Source organism: Hemiscyllium ocellatum, chromosome 23 (assembly GCF_020745735.1).
Source record: "Hemiscyllium ocellatum isolate sHemOce1 chromosome 23, sHemOce1.pat.X.cur, whole genome shotgun sequence".
NCBI classification, from domain to species: domain Eukaryota; kingdom Metazoa; phylum Chordata; class Chondrichthyes; order Orectolobiformes; family Hemiscylliidae; genus Hemiscyllium; species Hemiscyllium ocellatum.
In genome coordinates, this window is record NC_083423.1 from 12,414,307 (window position 1) to 12,438,546 (window position 24,240).

Here is a 24,240-nt window from a genome sequence, read left to right on the forward strand (position 1 = left end):
GAAGGGAGTGGTCTTTGCGGAACGCTGATAGGGGAGGGGAGGGAAATATATCCCTAGTGGTGGGGTCCGTTTGGAGGTGGCGGAAATGATGGCGGATGATACGCTGTATACGGAGGTTGGTGGGGTGGTAGGTGAGAACCAGTGGGGTTCTGTCCTGGTGGCGGTTGGAGGAGCGGGGCTCAAGGGCGGAGGAGCGGGAAGTGGAGGAGATGCGATGGAGGGCATCGTCGATCACGTCTGAGGGGAATCTGCGGTCCTTGAAGAAGGAGGCCATCTGGGCTGTACGGTATTGGAACTGGGCCTCCTGGGAGCAGATGCGGCGGAGACGAAGGAATTGGGAATATGGGATGGCGTTTTTACAGGGGGCCGGGTGGGAGGAGGTGTAGTCCAGGTAGCTGTGGGAGTCAGTCGGTTTATAGTAGATGTCTGTGTTGAGTCGGTCGCCCGAGATAGAAATGGAAAGGTCTAGGAAGGGGAGGGAGGAGTCTGAGACAGTCCAGGTGAATTTGAGGTCGGGGTGGAAGGTGTTGGTAAAGTTGATGAACTGTTCAACCTCCTCGTGGGAGCACGAGGCAGCGCCGATACAGTCATCGATGTAGCGGAGGAAAAGGTGGGGGGTGGTGCCAGTGTAGCTGCAGTGTACCCTTCTTCCCTCGTAACTCTGGAATATGACTCACAGTGTGGACAGTGAGAGTCGGCGGAGGGAGAGGTGAGTGTTATTATATGTGATGCTGTAAGGTTAGAGTCATGGTGAGATTCTGAGGGAGTGCACATTTGCTCCGTCAGGGGCCAGTGAGGTGGATCGGAGGGGGGCAATTGTGACAGGATCCTTTGGAACCCGCACTTGAAGGTAAACACAAAGTGTCACAATGTAACCACAGAAAGGCGACACTAGCGTCAGTGGATACATTGTAGCGACAGAGAGCAATAGATACGTTGTTGCAACACTGTGGTGATTGATACATTGTAGCCGAAGCCATTTAGCTTCCCTAAGTTCTCAAAAAGAGAAATTCCTTGGAAAGTTTCCCTCAAAAACGAAAAAAGTGTCAGCCTCGGGACTTGGTGCTGTAGTTTCACTGAATGCTGAGGCCTTGCCAATGTGAAAGATTGGGTTTACAGATTGTTCAGGAAGTGCTGCCTCGCTCCTCCTTTTTCGCGATCATGTTCAATGGCGCACCAAGCTTTCTGTTTCTGTATATACCCTTCCTGATGTAGTGCTTCCGCCTACATACAAGAAGCCAGAACGCTGCACGTTATTCGCCGTCGACGGCGCCGAAGTTTCCGCAGTGATTTGTTCAGTTTAAATTGACTGACGGTGTAATTTTCTTCAGGTTTGGCTGCGCCTGAACTGCGATCCCCCTTGTCCCCCTACCCCTGGGGAAATGTCAGCTTTGTCCTGATCGAGGGCATCTCGCTCCTTTCTCCGATGCCGATTCTCCTCACGTGGAGTTTTTCATTTTCTTGTACGTTGAGAAGCGACGGCAACAAGACGGACCTGCTCTCCCGGCCTGCGAGGGGACGCGTGAGATGATGCCTTCTCCTCCTGGTCGCTTGCTGAGTTGTCAGGAACCGTGTCCCTCAGCTCGAGTCGGCTCTCCTCCAGGTGAGTGAGCGACCGGCCCCTCAACATGCAAGACAAGAAAGTGCCGGAGAAACTCCGGGGCGAGAAAGAGAGTTAGTGTTTCCAAACCAATATCAACCTTTACTTCGGAATTGAAGACTTGGAAAAATGATTTTTTTTTATTCACTGTACACAGTAGCCTAGTTCCTTCCTCAGAGCTAGTTGGGCCAGGCCTAAGAAAGTTGCATTGTACCTGTTATCAGTGTCTGGAATGTAGTTATTTTATAAAAGTCGCCAGTGATTCAACGTTTGAAAACCTTTAAAAGCAAGTCTGGGTTGTATTTGGGAATCTTTTGAGCTGTTTGACGAAATCAAAACAGTTATGAGAGTAGAATTTATGCGTTAGAATGTAATCCTTTTGTCCTCTTGTATTTCCTCGGGGTATATATCATTAGTGTAACAGCCATCTAAAAACGTTGAGTTATGCTTACTGTTTGACCTTATTATTTTTTATTATTTAGTGGCAAACAGACTGATTTTGGACACCCTTCACCAGGGGTGTTGTTTTAACACCACGTCTGGTGAAAAGGCATCATTATGGTGTGACAGGTTTACATTGGCAGTTTCCTTTACAAGGGTGATAGAGAAATTTTATCATGGAAATCTAAAACTAAAGACTTAACTACAGCTTTAAAATAAGGAATGAATTATGTCCTTCCTTATATGCACTCATTCAATTCTCCTGAAATCTATTGTTATCATTCCTCATGAATGATAAGCTCCTGTTAAAATGCTAAAAATGTTCTTTTTTTGGTCAGAGACAAGACTACATCAAATCCACACAGTTAATCAATTATTCCCCCTTGTAGCAAATCAAGAGGAAACATTTTTCAAGAGTTCCCTCCCTAACAGCATTGTGGGTGTACCAGCACTACATACACTGCAGTGGTTCAAGCACACCGCTTCCCGTTAATAAATGCCCAGCTTGGCCACATTCCATGAATGGCATTTTAAAAAGTGAGATGAATCAAGTTTTAACTTGGGTCTTCAGTCCTGTGATCAGAGTGAACTTCGTCGCCTTACTCTATTTATGTATTTCATGGTTTATGAGCATCAGATTGTCTTAGTACAGTAGCGTTTCAAAACCAATTTTGACCGAGATTGTTCTGGATTTCTGGTTTTGCCAGATGTTGGGTTGAGCAATTGGTGCCAATGTGTAGGGATAGACTAGTGTGCGATGTGGCAAAACTGATAAATAGACAAATGTATGAGTTAGGAGCATGAGTAAGCCCCCCTCAATCCAATAAGTTAATGGCTGGTCTGAATATAATCTGAACTTTACATTCCCACCTACATCTCAGTAGTCTATCACCTTTTTGCTGAACAATAATTTTTTTTCAGCCTTCAAAATATTCAAGATGCAACTTCCACAACTTTTTGAGGAAGGGAATTCGACAGATCATCTGAGAGAAAGAAACTTAGAATTAGGTTTAATTGTCATCTGTACTCAAATGCAGTGAAGTGCAGTGAAAAGTTTGAAATGTTGCCATTCATGGCACCATCTTAGGTACAAGGTACTTAGGGATGATAACGAACCTTCCAGCTCAGCTAGCAAACCTATATCCAGAACCTCAACCTGAGCTACAAACATTCTCAAAATTTGCTAACAAGGTGCTTAGGTAGTATATCCTAGCTAAAGTGTAGATAAAGAAATAATTTAAAAGTTCAACATTACAAGTACTTGGTTATAGTCCAACAGGTTTTTTTGGAAGCACTAGTTTTCGGAGCACTGCTCCTTCAGCTACCTGATGAAGGAGCCGCACTCTGAAAGCTAGTGTTTCCAAATAAACTTATTGGACTATAATTCTGGTGTTGTGTTGACCCCAGTCCAACACCAGCTCCTCCACATCATTACAGTTCTTGTTAGTATATTTTAGTAAGTAAGAAATAAAGTTAAAAATTCCAAATTGCAGTCCTCCTGTAACTAGGGCCCTGCAGTTGCTCCACACTGCTTTACCCACACTGGGCTTGATCTCCTTCCTGTGCAGAGTTTGACGTCTTGATTTCCATGCCTCTGCATTGCAGTCTCGCTGCTGAAATCCATTCCCCTCTCCTGTTCTGGGGTCTCTCTCTCTCTCTCTCTCTCTCAATCCCTGTGCCCCCCCCCCCACTGCCATCCAGCTGCCTTGCCACAGGGGGTGTTGCCGAGGTGCTGCTCTGAGTCCCCAGCCATTTCCACAATGCCGCCAACTGCCAGACTTCTGCCTGGGCACACCAGCCGCCTCATGGCCAACCAACAAAGTGCCCACTCTGAGCACCCAGCCGCTGCTGTTGTTGCCCATGGCCCCATGGACAAGCTCCATCCAGAAGATACGTAGAGAGAAAAACAAAGAAAAGCAGTTAGAGTGGCTCAGGGGTCCTGCTGTGCTGCTATATTGAAACTGTGCCTCATCTCAGCCTTAAATGGGTGACACCTTTTTAAACAGTGACTCCTAGTCCATTTCCCAGTTGAACCAATATGGCATCTAGTTGAATTAACCATGTAACTTCTATTATTTTACTCAACTAAAATTGATACATGGCACATTCTAAAAGTGTCCAGTTTTTGAACGACTGCTTTTGAATAGCCAGATTTGTGATACTGTACCTCATGTAGTGCCGTGAGGTGTAAGGTTTAAGCTGTACTCCAGGTTTTAGCATGTCCTGTAATCTCTGTTGACATTCAAGTGAGGTAGCTGAACGAGTTTGGTATTGTCAATGGTACAGTCTTTCAGATGAAAGTTTAAATTGAGGGTATGTTTGCCCATTCAGGAGCTGTTGAGGCCATGGGTTGTCCCTCAAATGACCTGACTAAAAGCAAATTAGTTGGTTATGTATCACATGGTTACTTGGTGGAACTTGTGGACATTTTAGCTTCAGGACTTGCTGAGAAAATAAGTGATTGAATTTCAGAAGCAGTTCATTTACAGTGAAGCACTCTGAGGGCGTGAAAAGTACAAGACCAAACATGGAGAGGGAGGGAACCCCTTCAGTTTATATAAGTTCTGTAAGTGTTTCACAGATCCAATGTTGTTTATTCATTCATTATAATATGGAATTAAAATCGTTGCATTTTGCCATGAGTTTCAATTTTAATGAATATTGTATTATTGTGGCAACAGAGGACAGAATGCTGATTACATTAGCAAGATAAAACTTTCAGCAGGACGGAGAACGGTGAAACAGAAGAGGTCAGGTTACTAGTTAGAGACACTATAGTACGATAAGGTAGAATTCAAAAGAGGAAATGAGCCAAATAATCCATTTTAGATTGACCTGAGAGATCAGTCAATATAATAACAATTGAAACAAAAATTGGAAATGAAATTTATAAATGGGAAGCTCATACTAACAAAGGTCTATAATTTCAATGTAAAATTATAAAAGTAAATTAGGATAGAGAGAGGTCTGATTGGAACTATTCCTTTAGTTAGCATATTTCTACTCCAAATAGGAACATGGGAATGTAGGAATGGGTATGGACCATTCAGTTCCTCAAGCTGACTGTGCCATTCTGAATCATCTGCCTCATCACCAATTTATCTCGCTATCCCTGTATCCTTTTGATGTTATTGTATGGAAATCTATTATTATCTTTCTGTCTTGATGACCAAACTTATCCTGACCTTTCGGGTAAAGAATTACAAACACCCAATACCCTCAGAGTGAAGAAATTCCTAGCCCCCTCAGTCCTCGATGGTCTGCTCTTTATTCTCTGATTAGGTCACCTGTTTCTAGACTTTCCCTGCCAGGGAAAACATTCTTTCTGCATCCACCCAGTCAAGATCTTTAAGAACTTTGTAAGTTTCAATGAAGTCACCTTTCATTCTTCTAATAGCTTTAAATTAAGTGGAGGTAGGTATAGGACTGATGTTAGGGGTAGATTCTTTACTCAGCGAGTCGTGAGTTCATGGAATGCCCTGCCAGTAACAGTGGTGGACTCTCCCTCTTTATGGGCATTTAAACGGGCATTGGATAGGCATATGGAGGAAAGTGGGCTGGTGTAGGTTAGGTGGGCTTGGATTGGCGCAACATCGAGGGCTGAAGGGCCTGGACTGCGCTGTATTTTTCTATGTTCTATGTTCTAAACTGTACAGAATACAGGCCTGGTCTCATCAACCTCTTCTCATAGACATCTTTTCAGGAATTAGTCTAGTGAACAACCAATATACTCCCTCTCTCTGAGAGATCATATATAATATCTAGAAATAAAAGGACCTTGAGTAGGTAGATTAAATAGAATGAAATGTAAACATTCGGGCAATGATTTAGTGCTGCAAGGTATCCAGCCTTTTGAATGTTGTGGCCATAGTATTTATACAGTTGGTTCAGTTACGTTTCTGGTTCATGGTATCTCCATGGAGGAGAATTGACTATGTGAATGCAGCTGATTATCAGGAGGACTGAATACCGTATTACCTGGGACTTGTGTGGCTGAATGTTACTGAAAGTTGTCCAGACTTTGCAAGTGGTCATGGACTGCTTCATCACGTGAGCATCCTCAAGTGGACCCGAATACTATACAACCATCAATAAACATCTGCACTCTGACCTTACAGCGAGAAACCCATTGACAAAGCATCTCCTAATGATTGGGTCTCAGATACTACCCTGAGGAACTCCTTTAGTGATGTCTTGGGCCTCTGTGTTCCATCATTTGGAAGACTGCAGGCAATCTTGAAATGAGGCGAACAGACGAGTTCACTTCGGGTGAAATATATCAACAAGCAAAATGTAGTTTCATAGCAAATTGAAGGGAATATCACCCAAGTTTTTTCCGTCTTTTTTAACTTCATCCTAGGAGCCAACGAAGTTCAGGCAAACACTGTGTTAGGCAAGAGTATTACTTTCCATCTGAAATCGTATGTGAATGTTTGATCAAGGTAGAAAGTGGGTGCAAGTGATGTTCTTGATGTGTGGGGAGTTTTGCAGTGGTTTGTCATTATGGCAGTGGCTAACTCGGTTTGTTATGGTATCTCCTGCCTGTGATTTTAATCAGCTCTGCATGAGGACATAATCTATCAACAATAGCCAAAATATAAGTTATTGGAAGAAGTAACAGGAATGCAGAGTACTGGGCTAATGATAAAATTTTGGCAGAGTAGATGAACAGAGAGATCTCAGTGTCTAGGTGCATAAATCCCTAAAAGTTGCCACCAAATTGATAGTGTTGTTAAGAAGGCATGTAGTGTGTTGGCATTTATTGGGAGGGGGATTGAGTTTCGGAGCCACAAGGGCATGCTTCAGCTGTACAAGACACTGGTAAGGCCGCACCTGGAGTATTGCGTGCTGTTCTGGTCACCACATTACAGGAAGGATGTGAGAGCTTTGGAAAGGGTTAAGAGGAGATTTACTAGGATGTTGCCTGGTATGGAGGGAAGGTCTTCTGAGGAAAGGCTGAGGGAACTGAGGCTGTTTTTGTTGGAAAGAAGAAGGTTGGAAGGCGAGACATATAAGATAATCAGAAGGTTAAGTCGAGTGGACAGTGAGAGCCTTTTTCTCCAGATGGTGAAGGCTAACACAAGGGGACATAACTTTAAATTGAAGAATGATAGATTTAGAACAAATATCAGGGTAGTTTCCTGACTCAGAGTAGTAGGGACGTGGAATGGTCTGCCTGCAACAGTATTGGACTCGCGACGTTAAGGACATTTAAATGGGCATTTGACGTACATATGGATAGTAATAGAACGGTGTAGGTTAGATGGGCATCAGATTAATTTCACAGGTCGGCGCAACATTGAGGGCTGAAGGGCCTGTACTGCACTGTAACATTCTCTGGTCTGTGTTCTATATTGGCTGTTGTGGAAAAGTAAGGCTGTAGGGTTAGCTCTAAGTTGGACAGTGCTGCAAAAGTTCCAGAAGCAAAAAGGTGCAAGTTGGCTGTATTTTGGCCTGAATGGATGGATTGATTGGACTCATAGGTTTCCTCTTGAAGTGCAATGTCTATGTCCTACTCGTTAACTCAAACTGAGAGAGTAGGAACAAATTATTACAAATGTTGGAATTTGTACTGAGATCAACAAATGGGGAAGATCACAGCAGATCAGACAGCATCCATGGAGAGAGAGCAAACTAATGTTTTGAGTTTAGATGACTGTCCATCAGAGTAATCTGATGAAGATCATCTCATGTTGAAATGTTAGCTTGCTCTCTCTCCATGAATGCTGTCTGATCCACCGTGATCTCCAACATTTGTTGATTTCAAACTGTGAGTGCCTTAGTGTATTAACACGAGGATGCTTCAGAGCTATCTTTCTTACAAATTATCAAAGGCATTTGGTATTCCTTATTTCTTGTGCTGGTTTTAATCTGGGTGTAGGCCAAGTGAAAATGGTAAAGTGATAAGATCACATGAACAAATATATCTTTCTAAAATGGTAGAGTTTTACTGAGATCACATTTGGAGCATTGTGTGAAGTTTTGGTCTCCTCATTTCTGCAAGGATAAATTTGCATTGGAGGGACTATGGTAAATATTTCAATAAATTATTCCCTCAAAAAGGGGGTCTCCAAAAAATAAATTGGATTTGTATTCTCTAGAGTTTAGAAGAATGAGTAGTAGTCTCATTGTTGTAGAGTCACACAGCATAGAAACAGCCCCTTTAGCCAACTTACACACCAACCGTGTTCCCAAACTAAACCAGTCCCACTTGCCTGCATTTGATCCATATCCATACAAACTTTTCAGATTCATGTACTTATCCAGATACATTTTTAAACGTTGTAACTGTACCTGCATCCACCATTTCCTCTGGCAATTCATTCCACTTATGAACCACTCCCAGTGTAAAAATGTTGCCCCTCCATTCCTATTTAAATCTTTCTCCTGTCCCCTTAAAACTGTGCACCCTGGTTTTGAAATTCCCCCACCATAGGGAAGAGCCACTTGCTATTCTCCTTATCTATGCCTTAAAAAGGTTCCAGCCTCTCTTTATAACTCAGCCTTCCATTCCTGATAACATCCTGGTAAATCTTTTCTGAACGCTTTCCAATTTAATAACCTCCTTATTAGCAAGAAATTAGAACTACATACTACTTCAGAAAAGGCCCCACCAATATCCTATACAACCTCAACATGACATCCAAACTCCTATTCTTATAGATCTGAGAAATAAAGGCAAGTGTGCTAAATGCCTTCTTAATCATCTTATCTACATGTGGAGACAGAAAGGATCCTGAAAGACAGGTTAGATGTTGAATGACATTTCTTACTAGTCAGGGAATCCATAACATAGACAGTCTTAAAACAAGGGGCTAATCATTTACAAGACTCAGGTGAGAAGAAGTTACTTTGTTCAGAGGGAATCTTGGGAATTCTCTACATCAGAAAGTTGTGAGTGCTCTATGGTTGAGTACATTTAAGGCTGAGCTAGACTGATCTTTCAGGTCTTGGATTGAGAGAGATATGGAAAAGGGAGAGAGATGGAGTTAGAGCTCAACCTTAGCCATGAACATTTTAAATGGCATAGACTTGGCTGGTCAGCTGCCTATTCTGGCTGAGATTTATGATGTTCTCACAGTAGAATATTATAAGGGAAGTGGTGAAGCAGCTGCCAGCAGTGTGGAGAAAAAAGGTCAGATGTCTAGAAAGAAGATTTTATTAATACTTTTTTTAAAAAATGGTTCTTGTGCCTTAAAGTTCATTCCCATCAGAATCGTGCTCACTTTTTCTGTAGATGCAATTTGCATAATGACAGAAAGTAGTGAAGATTCCCTGGTTCAAATGCACATTTGCAGTGTTGGATGCAACTAGTGATTAAAATACTTGAATCACAGATGACGAAACACTAAATCCCTGTGTCATTTCCTGCTACTGCCTATCCCTGTAAGTAGCTGAACATCAGGCAGTGTGAGAAGGAAGTTTCAGCTTTTGTACCAAGGGACTGCATGGTTACTCAGTGGTTAGCACTACTGCTTCACAGCCCCAGGGACCCTGGTTCGATTCTACCCTTGGGTGATTGTCTGTGTGGAGTTTGCACCTTCTCCCTTGTATTTGCATCTTTGTCGTCCGGGTGCTTCGGTTTCCTCCCACAATCCAAAGATGTGCAGGTTCGGTGGACTAGCATGGGAAATGCAGAGTTAGAGATGTGATGGGGGGGTGGGTCTGGGTGGAATGCTGTTTGGTGGTTTGGTATGGACTCAGTGCTTCCACATTGTAGGGATTCCAAGTTATTTGTGAATGGCATTTGGTGAACAGAATGCTGAGTTGCATTGTCAGATCTGAGACTGCCTTGCTGAAACTGTGTGATTCCACCATAAGGTTGCATTTTGACTGCATTGTTGGATTCTGGTCAGCAAGGCACGCAGAAAATAGTTGTCCTGGAAGATGTCTTAGGAAGCGTCACAAATCCTGAAAAAATGAGGTCTGAGGGGGACGGTTATTGCTTCACTTCTGGGTAGAGATGGAAGAATAAATGCTTATTATGGTAGTTAAGATAGCAAATGAAACAGTAGGCGCTATTTCATAATATGTTAAGCCTTTCCAATACATGTGTGCAAACTACAGGTGGCCTAAATAAAAATACAACAGATATAGGGAGGCACCTCAGCATTCAGTCGTTAACGTCTTTAAAGTACGAATCTCTCCAATGCCTTTCGAAATAATGAAAAGACATGATTTAACTTTTAAGATTTTAACTAAGAAACTTAAATCAGCATAAATTAACTATTACTTAACAGCCTGTTGACTCATTGCACTGGAGAAAAGGATACGTTTCCTCTGGTTTCCTCCCGCAGTCCAAAAAATGTGCAGGTCAGGTGAATTGGCCAAATTAAATTGCCCGTAGCGTTAGGTGAAGGGGTAAAATGTAGGAAAATGGGTCTGGGAGGGTTGCTCTTCGGAGGGTCGGTGTGGAAGTGTTGGGCCGAAGGGCCTGTTTCCACATGTAAGTAATCTTATCTAATCTAAAAGGTTTCATATTAACTAATGCAATTGGGATACTTTTTTTTTCTAAACCATAAGATACGTATGTATCATTAAAGGGACAGTCTCATACTCACTTCTAGTTCTCCAATAGAGAGTCACTGCTCCTCAAGTATTCTTTGACAATTTCTCCACTCTGCCTGAGCTTTCTGGGATACAGTTATTGCCAGCAAGCCTCTTTCTCACGTCAGTTCTGATGATCTGGAGTTCCAGAGATTCCTGCATCTGTCCCCTTCAGGAATAGTTTAGCTGATTTTGATAAAAAGTGTTTTCTCCCATAGAGTTTTACTCTCCCTCTTCTACGGAATAGGGAAGATCTTCCTGGGTGAGATCCAGTTTGTTCCCTCCTGCTTCATAGCAGTAACCTTTCCTCATGCTAATTAAAATGTTGTTCCCCTTTTGAAATTTGGTTTTCTTGCTTCTGTCCTGCCATGTGCAAGGTAAAAAACTTTGACAGCATGTCTCTTTTTCAGCAATACCCAACTTTACCTCTGTTCTGTGAGAGGTGCTCGAAGACATCTCCCTGGGTTTCTCTTTTGAGTTTCTCCCCTTTCTCATTTTCCATCACCGAGGCGATCTGAGGTTTCATGGGTACTTCTCCAATTTGAGGTGTTTACCAGGAATTCACCATCATCCTTCAGAACAATCTGTGTAACTTGGATATAAAGGTACGTTGTTGAAACATAACACTCTTGCGACGTTCATTGTTCATGACAACTCCAATGCGTGTTTAACATCTGAAATGGTGAGGAAATTGAGGAGCAGGTTCTACAGGTTATTGAGATGTTTGCATTCCAAATGTACCAGTTTCAAATTGACGCGTTTTCCAGATGCTTAAAAATGTGTTGCTGGAAAAGCGCAGCAGGTCAGGCAGCATCAAAGGAACAGGAGAATCGACGTTTCGGGCATAAGCCCTTCTTCAGGAATCATCTGCAGTCCTCACTTTCTCCCAGTTGATTTTAACCTACTGCGAATCCTCTTGCAAGGATGCCTATCTGCAGTCCTCACTTTCTCCGCGTTTTCCAGATGGTCAAAACTGTTCCCCTGATTGTTTCCACTTCCAAAATTCTCTTGGTCTCAATCAATGATGTTGAAAAGGAATTGAATAGACATATAGTTACAAGGCTGTGGAGATGGAGTGGGATCAATTGAATTATTTCAGAGTCTGTTGGACCAGCCACAGTCCTCACTAATAATTAATGCAAACAGTAAGGCCTTTATATTTGTTCACAGTAACGCAGGTAACTGGATAAGCTTGTGGATGGGAAGCCAGACAGTTACAGGCCCCAGATAGATTGGAAATCTGCAGTGAATCTGAGGATCGGATTTCTCCCTCCCGGCTCAACAAGTGATGGTATGAACATGCAGGACCAAAAGCAGAGCGATTCTGTGGTCCTTTTATTTTACCAGATGCTCATCTTCAGAATGCACTGAGAGGATGAGGGCCTCATATAAGATAAGATGCCCACCAGGTCAACAGTGAAAACTGGTGATCACAACGTTAGTTGCATTGCTACAGAGCAACAGAACAGAGAAGAAGGTGATCTTCAAGGCCAGCTTGTTTTTTGTTTGCTGTGCAGGAAGTAACACCATTAATGTTTTCATATGTAGGCACTTGAATGCAAAGTTGTGGCAGGTAGCATTGCTTTGATCTGCAAAAGACTTACAACATTCAGAACAGTCAGTGCCTCTTGAAAGATATCTACTGGTGACAGGTGGAACTGCAGGCAGTAGTTACCTATTTATTTGTCTACCCATACAGCTGGGGATTTGCATAAAGTAAAAGGCATTGCAAGAATGTCATCAAACTTCCTGTTATTACAACTGAGTAGCAGTGGACCTGCTGTAAGAGTTTCATCTTTGCAAGCAAAGAGCCCAGCTTTGTTTTGTGGATCTCGAAGCCTCTGAACCAATGAAGGAGTCACGGAGATGGACAGCACGGAAACAGACCCTTTGGTCCGACTCGTCCACGCTGACCAGATATCCCACCCCAATCTAGTCCCCCCACCAGCACTTGGCCCATATCCCTCCAAACCCCTCCGATTCATATACCCATCCAGATGGCTTTTAAATGTTGCACTTGTACCAGAGAGAGCTCTTAGAGAAAATGTTTGAGAACTCCGCAAGGGGATTTTGTGTCTATTCATGTTTTATGGGCTAAAATGGATGGTGTCCATCTGCTCTGTGTGAAAGCGGATACAGTGTCATTTTACTTCCACCCAAGCCAAAGGATATGTATCTGGAGAAATGGAGTTTTCTGAGGAAGAGCTTATGCCCAAAACCTGACTCTCCTGCTCCTCGGATGCTGCCTGACCTGCAGTGCTTTTCCAGCACCACACTTCGATTCTGATCTCCAGCATCCGCAGTCCTCCCTTGCTCCTGGATAATGGAGTGCCTTGGTAAAGCTGAGCACCCAACTGACTGCATCAAACAGATCATTAGCTTTGTGCTCAATCACAGTTAATTGGAAATATAACCAATCAGAATGGAAGCCCCAAGTCTTTCAAGTGGAATGACCGCTCCTGTCATAGAGCTGCAGGATATGGACATCACTGGTTGGTCCAGCATTTATTGTCCATGCCTAATTTTCCTTCAGAATGTGGTGGTGAGTTGCCTTCCTGAACCCTGCATTCTGTGTGGTGTAGGAGCATCATGATGTTCTGAGGGAGGGAGTTCCAGGATTTTGACCTCATGACAATAAAAGAATGGTGATATAATTCCAAGTCAGGATGGTGTGTGACTTTGAGAGGAATTTGCAGTTGGTGGTGTTTCCATGCATCTGCTACTCTTGTCCTTCCAGGTGGATTTGATGGTGAGTTACTGCTGACCATTTTCTAAATGGTATACACTACTTCACAGTGCATTGTGAATATTTATGGTGGTGATCAAGTGAGCTGATTTATACTGGATGTTGTCAAGCTTCTGAATATTGTTGGAGCTGCACACATTCAAGCAAGAAGGGAGTTTTGCAGTACATCTGACTTGTGCCTTTGTAGATGTTGGACCAGTTTTGTGGAGTCAAAGTGAGATACTCACTGAAGAATTTCAAGCCTTTTGACATAATCTGATAGCCACTGTATTTGTATGGTGATTTAAAGTGAATGGCTTATATATATATTTTAATAACAATAATTTTAGAGTTTGGAATTTGAACTAGTGGCATATGGGTTTCGTCTGTGCCTATGAAAAGGTTTAATAATTTACTCTAAAGTTATCACAGCTATAGAAATGCTTATTTCAAAGTACAGTAGGGGAGAGAGACAAACTTCCTGGAGAGTAGTAAGGTTTCTTTTCACTATAAAAACCGAAAAAAAAATCACAGATGCTGTAAATCAGAAAGAAAAACCAAGGTTGCTGGAAAAGCTCAGCAGGTCTGGCAGCATCTATGGAGAGAAATTAAAGTTAATGTTTCGTGTCTGGTGGCGGATATTGCTAGATCTGCTGAGCTTTTCCAGCGACTTCGATTTTTGTTTTTGTTTCATTAGTTCGAGTTTTAGGAGGCTTCAGTGTAACAGATGTGTATTAGGCTTCAGCTAGAAAGATCTGGAGACTAGAGTTTTGGCTTGGAGAGACACCCATAGCTCAAAGGAAAATACTTTCAGAGCAATTTTCAGGAATAGTTACTGAAGCTTGATGTATAGAACAGTTACTCCTGAAGAAAGGCGATAGTTTTGAACTGTTAAGAAATAAGTTACTCAAGTATAAGGTGTTACTTCGAATGAAGTTAATGAAGATTTAAGAATGTGGAAGTCAGATTCTCAAGACCTGAGTGTTGAAGCCACAGTTGAGTTGAGCCCTGTTGGTGTGGTAGAGAAGAGAATTCTCACTGGTGTGAGTACTGTAGAGGAGTACTTTGGGTTCAATTTGGATTATATTTTCTGTGTTTTGAAATCTTTAAATGTATTATATGTAAACAGTTTGGTTTAATTTGTTTTAGCTTCATTTCTTTTGAGTAATAAACTCCTGTTCCATTTGCTTTTCAATGAAAGACCAGCTTGTTAAGACCAAAAAAAAGTTTGATAACTCCACAAGAAGGTTTGCAAAATGTGATCTATCAAGCCATATTGCAGTCTGGAATCTGACTTGTCCAGTAATAGCATCAGCTGGGATCATAACAATATACAAGCGATTTGAGTCTGGTATCAATACCTACCTTTGATCAGCATCTTAAGAGAGAGCCAAGCATGGAGGATAAACCAGTTTGCTCTGTTAAGGATCACTGGCTGGTTTACCCTCTCTGTTCTGATACCTTAAGTGGTGATGTCACACGACACCTTTGGGACAATGCCACATCTGCCATCAACCCAACCCCTCCGCCTCATCTAATAATTCTGCCTATATTTTCAAAGCAAGCTGGTGGGAAATGACTACCATACTTAGGAAAGTTGGAAGAGAGGCATTGCACCAGAGAAGGATATTTAAGGCATTTGGAGACTTGGCTTGAAAACTAAAGTCAGAGAATCTATCAAAGAAAGAAGATGAGTGAGTGAACAGCATCCACTCATTTTATTTCAACAGAGAAGAATCCATGAAATGCCTGTATGGATTCCAAGAACTGTTATCTTTCCAGACCAATTATTAAGTTTTATCAATGACCACTGAGTTTACATGCTTCTGTTCTTCACCCTGTATACCTCTCTCCTTTTACTGTTGTTGAATTATATACAGTTACCTTTTGTCTATTTGAGGTGAATATGTTTTTGTTTGTGGATTAAAGGAGGATGTTGCAATACACATTTTAAGAGATGCTGTTATTTCTAATATATGGTAATAGAAAGGATGTGATGTACCGGTCCCTGAGGACATGCTGAATCATCCTGGAATTAAGGATCCACTGTGGGTGTTTCTGATACCGTCCTGAGTGGTTCAATGCCTAGTGCCTAGTAATGGCTTGCACAGATGTTAACAAAACATTGCAGTGTACTGTGCTTCAGAAAACCATGGTTGCACATTGGAGACCTAGAATTGATCCAGTTTTTTTTTGTCCAACCATAGAGTGTCAGCAATGTGTGTATTAACATTATCATACCCTGCACCAGGAACTGAAACTGTAGAAAAGCTGAGAGTGCAGATCATTGATCAAACAAATTTGTGTTTCGCTCTTCTGGCCCCAAGCCCTATGTCTGAATAAAAAGCGGCTTCTGGTGATTTGTGTGAGAGTTGACGGTGGTATACAAGGGGTTAACTCTGACGTGTGAATGAAAGTGTGTATCATAGCAGGAAATGATGCTGTTTCACATGATCTTTATCTCTGTATTGCCTTGTGATGAGATCAGACCCAAGCTGTGCAGTCCTGCCACATGGTGGTAGAAAATGAAACAATGAACAAGAAGTGCAGTGTGCACAGCTGCACAATGATGGGCAGGTCCACACCTGAGCACAAAGGAGAAGGTGAAAGTGGATTCATCTTCAAACAGTAATGCCAAGTGGATTCTTTGTCTTGGCCACTTCCTGATTTCCCCAGCAGCACAGATCCAATCTTCAACCCACATAATTCACTCCATGTGATACCAAGAAAGAGCTGAAATTATTGATACTGCAAAGGCTATGGCCTTGACAAAACTCCAGCAATAGTACTGAACACTTGGGAATTAGCTCCACCCAAGCTGTTCCAGTAGCTGGTCATAAGTTTGGAAGAGCCTTGGTGAATTCAGATTTCATTGGTGAATTCGGGCTTTTCATGTTTGGAGGAGCAAAAATCAAGAAAGCAATCTAGTATTGCATGAGCTAATATTAAACAATGAATTCCTGAGGTTAGCTGCTAGTCATGGGTAGATGCTGGATTATTCTTGATTTTGCATTATGATGATAGGTGTTTTGGATGTACTGGTAGCTGAAATCTTCAAAATAAAGCTGGTGGTTAATCTTTGTGCATAAAACTCTATGAATAACTATGCAAAAGATTGGAATCAACTAGATTGAAGTGTTCTCAAATGTCTTTATTTTTGGAACTTGCCATTTTTTTTAGGGGAAACGGACAGAATGTGGGTTAAATCCTTCATCTGATTCAGTGGTAGCCACTTGGTCAGAATAAAGCTCTCGGTGTTTGGTAGCCAGAATCTTTAAGCTGAGGGTCGGAGTTAGTGGGGCCTGTCTGATAGTGGGGCATGCAGCGAGAAGCCATGTCTGATTCCTGACTTCAGGAAAACAAAGGAGAAAGTGAGGACTGCAGATGCTGGAGATCAGAGCTCATGCCCGAAATGTCGACTCTCCTGCTCCTTGGATGCTGCCTGACCTGCTGTGCTTTTCCAGCAACACGTTTTCAGTTCAGGAAAACAAAGCCAAATTATTTTTTTTCTAATGCTGAAAACCACTTTTTATTTTATTTTTTTCCTTACACTCCTGTTTTTTTAAAATTTTTTTTACTAAATTTTTCCCTCTGCACTACCGCCTAACTGCGATAGTGCTTATCTTTTCCCCAGCACCCATGGTGTGTGTGCAGGTGTGAGACGCAGTGAGAGACACAAGTGCACAAATCTTTATTTAATTTCCACCACCAGCAAGATAGGAAAAGACCCGGGTAGCCTGTGACAGGCAGTGCCCTTCACACCAAAGGGCAATGCTGTGTGATCAAACAGTGAAGGGGAGGGCAGGGACTAAATCAAAATAGAGTTGGAGGGGGAAATGATGCACTCCACTCCCTGTGGCGCCCACCTCTCCCTGAACAACTCCAGGGTGTTGGTGGACACCGCGTGCTCCTTCTCCAAGGACACCCGGGCTCTAACATAACCGCGGAAGAGGGGCAGGCAGTCGGCCCTAACGACCCCCTCCACGGCCCACTGCCTGGACCTGTTTATGGCCAGTTTGGCCAGGCCCAGGAGCAGACCCACGAGGAGGTCTTCAGACCTGCCCTACCTCCTCCGCACCGGGTGCCGAAGATCAGGAGCATGAGACTAAAGTGCAACCAAAAGCATAGAAGGTTTTTGAGAAAGTCAAAGAGGGAGTGCAAACGCCCACACCCAATAACAAACCCAAACTATGTTGAGAGCAGGGAAATTCTGATTGGACAAGTCTGATCTGCCAGCAGTAGGTAGGTAATCAGGCTCATTGAACTATTCTATTTGACTCGTGGACCGGGGAATTGTCCCTTGGTGACAGGCTCTTGGTAAACGCCACCCTCTGCCCTTAACTCTGACTTCCTCTGCCCTCCATCTTCAGTACCTCTTTTCCCAACTCTAATTCTGCACTGCCCTATCATCCTGGTACTGATCCCCTGGCTGTACCGTCATTTCATTTGTGGCTGCAGCCACTCCTCCTAGAATTGCTAGCAATGGAGAGCTGCAAGTTTCTGATTATTCAGTGGCTGTCCAGCTGGGGGCTTGGGATAGCACCTCACTTGGGCCTTAACTGTGTGGGAGGTTGCAGTAACTGTATCATGTGGAAGTTGACAAGAGGAAGGGGATAATCCCACATGATGGCCAAGCATCCATCATAGTTTTCCTTCACATTGCCAGGACAGAATGGGAAGAGTCTTTCTCACAGAGTCATACACCTCAGAAACAAGACCCATTGGTCCAATTTGTCCACGCTGCCCAGACATTCCAATCTGACCTGGTCCCATTTGCCAGCATTTGGCCTGTATTCCTAGAAAGCCTTCCTATTCATTTACCCATCAAGGTGCCTTTTAAATGTAATTATACCCACCTCCACCATCTCCTCTGGCAGCTCATTCCTTACACGCACCATCCTCTGTGTGAAAAAGTTACCCCCCAGGTCCTGCCATTCAGATAATGGCAGACCACAATTGTCTCTCGAACCACCTCTGGAGAATTATTTCTTTGACGTAAAAAGTGAAACAAATACATTTATAAAATATTCTAGCAACAATTAATCTTGGGCCCTGTCCACCGTGTTACTGTATCCTCATTCCCACAGCGTGGTAAACTATATTTAGACTTTGATCATCTCTAGTCTATTTCTGACTCCTCCCTTCCCTTCCTCGACATCTGTTTCCATTTCTGGGGCTAAGTTCACCACCAATATCTACTGTAAACCCACCGAATCCCACAATTACCATGACTATATATCCTTACACCCTGCTTCCCATGAAGATGCAATTCCACTCTCCCAGTTCCTCTGTCTCAGTTTAGATGAGATTACAATTCCTACAGTATGGAAACAGGCCACTAGGCCCAACAAGTCCATACTGACCCTCCGAAGAGTAACCCACCCAGATCCATTTCTCTCTGACTAATGCACCTAACTCTATGGGCAATTTAGCATGTCCAATTCACCTGGCCTGCTTTGGATGGTGGAGGAAACCGAACACCTGGAGGAAACTCATGCAGACATGGGGAGAATGTGCAAACTCCACACAGACGGTCACCCAAGGCAGGAATCAAACTGAGGTTCATGGCGCTGTGAGGCAGCAGTGCTAACCACGAGCCTGTGTGCCGCCAGTTCCGATGATGCCAAAGTCGACAAGGGGAGCCTCCAACATGTTCACTTTCTTCCTCAACTGAGGATTCCCCACCACTGTGATTTGACAGGGCCCTCAGTTGTGTTCAACTTTGCCCTTCACCACCCCTCCCCATCCCCCCAACAGTGAAAGAGACCCCCTCATCCTCACCTACCATTCCACCAGCATCCACATCCATCATTAGATGCCATTTCTGCCATGTCCTGCAAGATGCCAACACTAGACACGTATTCCCCTTCCCTCCCTTGCTGGCCTTCAGCAGGGACCATTTGCCTCTGGAACACCTTGGTCCATTCTTCCTCCCAACATCTCTCCGTGGCCTTCCCATGCAATTGCAAAATGTGCTACACTGACCTATTTACTGTCTCCATCTTCACTGTCCAAGGTCCCAGACACCCCTTCCATGTGAAGCAACGATTTACCTGCGCTTCACTCAATCAAATTTACTGCATTCACTGTTCACAATTTGGTCTCCTCTACATTGAGGAAACAAAGCACAGACTGGGTGACCGCTTTGCAGAACACCTACGCTCTGTCGGCAGAAATGATTCTGAGCTTCCTGTTGGCTTCCATTTCAACATATCACCCTAATCCCCGGCCCACGTCTCTGTCTCAGGCTTGCTGCAGTGCTCCAGTGAAACTCAACACAAGCTGGAAGAACAGCTCCTCATTTTCCACTTGGGAACTCTTCAATCCTCTGGACTCCATATGGAGTTCAAAACTTTTGGGCTTTGAGCACCTCCTCCAGTGTCCTTACCCCAACCCCCACACACCAGGCCTTGCCATCACATAGGCTGCTACCCCTTACAACCCAGTGTCAGCTCCTAATGGTCCCCAATAGCAGCTGTTGATTCTCCCAGGCTGACCTTTACTCGGCCCTTTATCTGCCCAACTGTTTTTCTTTCTTCCTGGATTCCATCTCCAGGAAGCGCTTATGCTCAAAACTTCCACTTTCCTGCTCCTTGGATGCTGCCTGACCGGTTGTGCCTTTCCAGCGCCTCACTTCTGAACTCTGATCTCCAGCATTTGCAGTCCTCACTTTCTCCTCCATCTCCACCTATTGTGTACTCCTCCCCTCTCCTCCCATCTTCAGCACAAATACCAAACTTTTCCCAGCTACAATCAGTTCTGAAGAAGGGTCACAGTTTTTCTCTCCACTGCCAGACCTCCTGAATTTCTATAGCAATTTCTGTTTTTGATTCTGATTTCCAGCATCGACAATTCTCTGGGATTGTTACGCTCCCATGGAGGTGGGAATTTTTAGAAAGTTAGACTGATGTATAAGTGTTTTTTAAAAATTGCGCATTTAATATTGAATGATTTTCACAGCTTGTATGAATTTGTTTTGAATGAGTTAAAGGTTCCAGGCATGAAAGATATAGGATCTGCTAACCTGGAAATCTAAGGTCTGAGAAAAACACCCTAATTTGGAAGTCAATCAATACAAATAATGCACTGTTTTTATCTGTCAAGGCTGTTCCAGTTTCCTGTTGATCCAGTAAAATCTTTCACCTGTGGAAGGAGATTTGTCTGAATAAATATTATTACATTTTAATGTGTACTGAGCATTACTGTATGGGAGATGTTTGAGCTGCATCTGTTTAATGGAGGCTGAGAGATCAGAGAGTGAGGAGCAGGGGCTTGAAGCTGTGTCTGATCTCAAGGAAGTACAGGGTGGTGGATGGAGATAGCTACACATAGAGGGTTGGGATGGAGTGATATGAGAGAGATGAAAGAAAGAGCTGTGTGGAGAGACATAGAAAACAAGAATGTCAGCACAGTTTCCTATATTACAACTGAATAGCAGTGGACCTGCTATAACAGCTTCACCTTTTCAAGCAAAGAGCCCAGCTTTGTTTTGTTGACCTCAAAGCCTCTGAACCAATGAAGGAGCCGTAGAGATGTACAGCCGGAAACCGACCCTTTTGCCCAACAAATCCGTGCCGGCCAGATATCCTAACTTAATCTAATCCCATTTGCCAGTACCTGACTGATATTCCTCCAAATCCTTCCTATTCATATATCCATCCAGATGCCTTTTAAATGTTGCAATTGTACCAGCCTCCACCACTTCCTCTGGCAGCTCATTCTATACTCGCACCACGCTCTGTGTGAAAAAGTTACCCCTTAGATCCCTTTATATCTTTCCCCTCTCACCTAAAAAATTGAGATACTTATAGCAATTTCCAGTCTTTTAGAGTCTTTTCAGAGAATTTGGAAACAGCATCTCAGAAAACAGTTGTGAAAACAAGAAAGTGAGTTCAATACAGTGTACTTTTAAAACCTGACCTCTTTGTAGTTTACTGCAATTGTTGAAGGATAACTAGCCTTTTCAGATGACAAGCTGCAGTTTCGTTGCTACACAGTATGGTAATATTTTCTTTTTGTTTTCTTCAGCAGAAACCTTTTGTACTGCGTCCCCCACCTCCAGCCAGTTCAGACAGGAAACCTTTCCAATCTTGCAGCAGGCATACTTGGATTCATCGTCAGGGAATTACTTTCAGTACAACCAAGTGACACTAGTGAATAATGCACAACTTCTAGATCAGGTAGTATTGTATTCAAAGCAAACACAGAATGTAACAGAGACATTTGCCTTAATGTGGATACCATTAATAATCACCCAGGATTTTCTTAGTTGTCGTTCACTATCTTAGATTTAAAAGCAGAAACTGCTGGGGAAATGCAGAGGTCTAGCACCATCTGTGAAGAGAAAGTTCATATTGTGAATCCCATACGACTGTAGAATATGCAGTTATATAGACATAATAGACAGCGATTAAGAGGAATTTCTTTGAGGGTAGTGAACCTGTGAGTTCTTTACTGCAGAGGGCTGTCAAGATTGGGTCATTAAGTCAATTCAAGGCTGAGGCAGACAGATTTTGAATTAGGAAGGGAATTGAGAGCTGTGGGGAAAAGGCAAGAGAGTGGAGTTGAAAATTATCGGATCAGCCACAATTTTATCGAATGGTGGAGCAGACTTGACGGGCTGAATGGCCTTCTGCTCCTATGTCTTTTGTTCTTACATTATAGTACTGTACTATAGTAATAATGTTACATCAATAGTTACAGTATAGTATTAGAATATATACAGTTAATTTATAGTTGTCCTGCTTTTAAGATTGTCGGCTTGACACAAGGGAAACGGACCAGGGATCAGCCTCTTGTCCTTCAAATACGATGGCAGCTGATCACTTCCCTCAGCTTCACTTTAGCTTCAGGTTTGAATATTTATAGGTCTAGATTTTAAATATATCAAAGACTGAGCATTTGCATCCCTCCACAGTGGAAAATCACAAGGATTTGCAACACTGAGTTGCAACAACTTTCTTCTCAGCATAGTGCTCATTGGCTGACTGACCCCTTTATACTGAGCCAATAACCCTCTTGTTTTATACTCTCCAGCCAGGGACACATGCTCCTGGGCACCTTGCTTCTTGAAAGGTTAAAGGTAAAGGAGCCACACTACTACCGGACAACAAGGCTGCTCTTTGGTTAGAGAGAGATTTAGCACAAAACTGACCCTTCAGTCCAACTCATCCATCCCAACCAGGTTTCCCAAACTAAACTAGTCTTACTTGCCTGTGTTTGGCCCATATCCCTCTAAACATTTCCTATTCTTGTTGATATTTAACCTGAGGATGACCACACCTCAGGTGAGGGGAGATGTTGAGAAGGAGAGTCCTTCATGATAATCTCAGATAGTGTAGGAATTGAGGTAAAAACAATAACTGCAGATGCTGGAAACCAGATTCTAGATTAGAGTGGTGCTGGAAAAGCGCAGCAGTTCAGGCAGCATCCAAGGAGCAGGAAAATCGACGTTTTGGGCAAAAGCCCTTCATCAGGAATTGAACCCATGCTGTTGGCATCATTCTGCATCATTAGTCAGTTGACCAGCCAATTGAGCCTATTCCCCCTGCAATATTTCCACCTACCATTCCCCCTGTATGCTCTCTCTTTATCCCACTCCCCCTGCACTCCTCCTCTCTCCCACCCATCCCTGCAGACTCCCTCTTTATCCTATACCCTCATACTCCCCCATACCCCTCTCCCTGACCTCTGCACCATCCCCTTCTCTCTCCCATTCCACCTGCAGCCTCCCTCGTTTGATCCTACTCCCCCGTACCCTCTCTTCCCGGACCCTGCACCTCTCCCCCTCTCTTTCCCATTTGCCCTGAAATCTCTCTCCTTCTCTCCCACTCTCCTTGCAGCCTCTCCGTCTCTCTCTCTCATCTCCCTCAGGTGCCTCCTAATCACCCCCTGGGTTTCCCATCACTCCCAGACTAAAAGGATGCTGGATCTGGTACAGGCATCACCCGCCCCTGCAATATGATATGCGCTGATGATGATGTGCACCAATCATGTGGTGACATGCAGAGGCTCCTGCAGTCTGTCCTCTTGTGGTCAGGTGACACTATGAGTTGCATCTGTGCATGTGTGGAAGCCATATTGTGATCTGGATCATCGCTGCATTATTGTCTATCCTTAATTGCTCTTGAGAAGCTGCGGGTGAGCTGCCTTCTCGAACTCAGGTTGTAGGGTCAACTTCATAGCTGTTATGGAGTTAGTTCCAAGATTTTGATCCAGTGACAGTGAAGGAACACCAATATAGCTTTTAGATTCGATTCCCTACAGTATAGAAACAGGCCCTTTGACCCAACAAGTCCACAACAAGAGTAACCCGCACAGACCCATTTCCCTAACCTATGTTTGCCCCTGACTAATGCACCTAACACTATGGGCAATTTAGCATGGCCAATTCACCTGACCTGCACACCTTTGGATAGTGGGAGGAAACCGGAGCACCTGGAGGAAACCCACACAGACTTGGGGAGAACGTGCAAACTCCAAACAGACAGTTGCCAGAGGTGGAAATCGAACCAGAATGTGAGGCAGCAGGTGCTAACCACTGAGCCACCACACTGCCCCATTTCCGATTCAAGACAATAAAATTGGTGGTTTTCCATCTCATCTGTCTGGGTTGTGAGGTTTATAGGTTTAGAATGTGCCATTGAATACTGTTTAGTGATTTGCTGTAATACGTCTTGTATATGGTACACACTGCTGCAGTTGTGTTGATGGTGGAGGGAGTGAATAATTAGGGTAGTAGGTGTGAGGACTGATTTGCTTAGGATGGTTTTGAATTGTTGGAGCTGCAGTCATACGGACAAATGGAGACTTCCGTCTCAGTCCTGACTTGTACCTTCGTGGATGGTGTGGGGCCAGTCTGGGGTTGAGTTGCGTGATCTAGTTTCAGCTCAAGTATTCTAACATTTGTGTTTAGATTCAGAAGACT

General features: G+C 43.4%; 1 protein-coding gene across 2 annotated transcripts in view; it reads left to right on the forward strand.

The window, feature by feature from the left end:
• The first annotated feature begins 1,104 nt into the window (after nucleotides 1–1,104).
• LOC132826661 (protein TASOR 2-like) overlaps nucleotides 1,105–24,240 on the forward strand; it is a 106,450-nt gene continuing 83,314 nt past the window's right edge. The window contains exons 1-2 of one of the 2 annotated variants that reach the window (XM_060842695.1): nucleotides 1,105–1,603; nucleotides 21,342–21,493. In XM_060842695.1, coding sequence (XP_060698678.1) covers nucleotides 1,528–1,603; nucleotides 21,342–21,493 — 228 coding nt within the window. In that variant the 5' untranslated portion in view covers nucleotides 1,105–1,527. The remainder of the gene's footprint in view (nucleotides 1,604–21,341; nucleotides 21,494–24,240) is intronic. The other variant, XM_060842696.1, reaches the window with a different exon arrangement.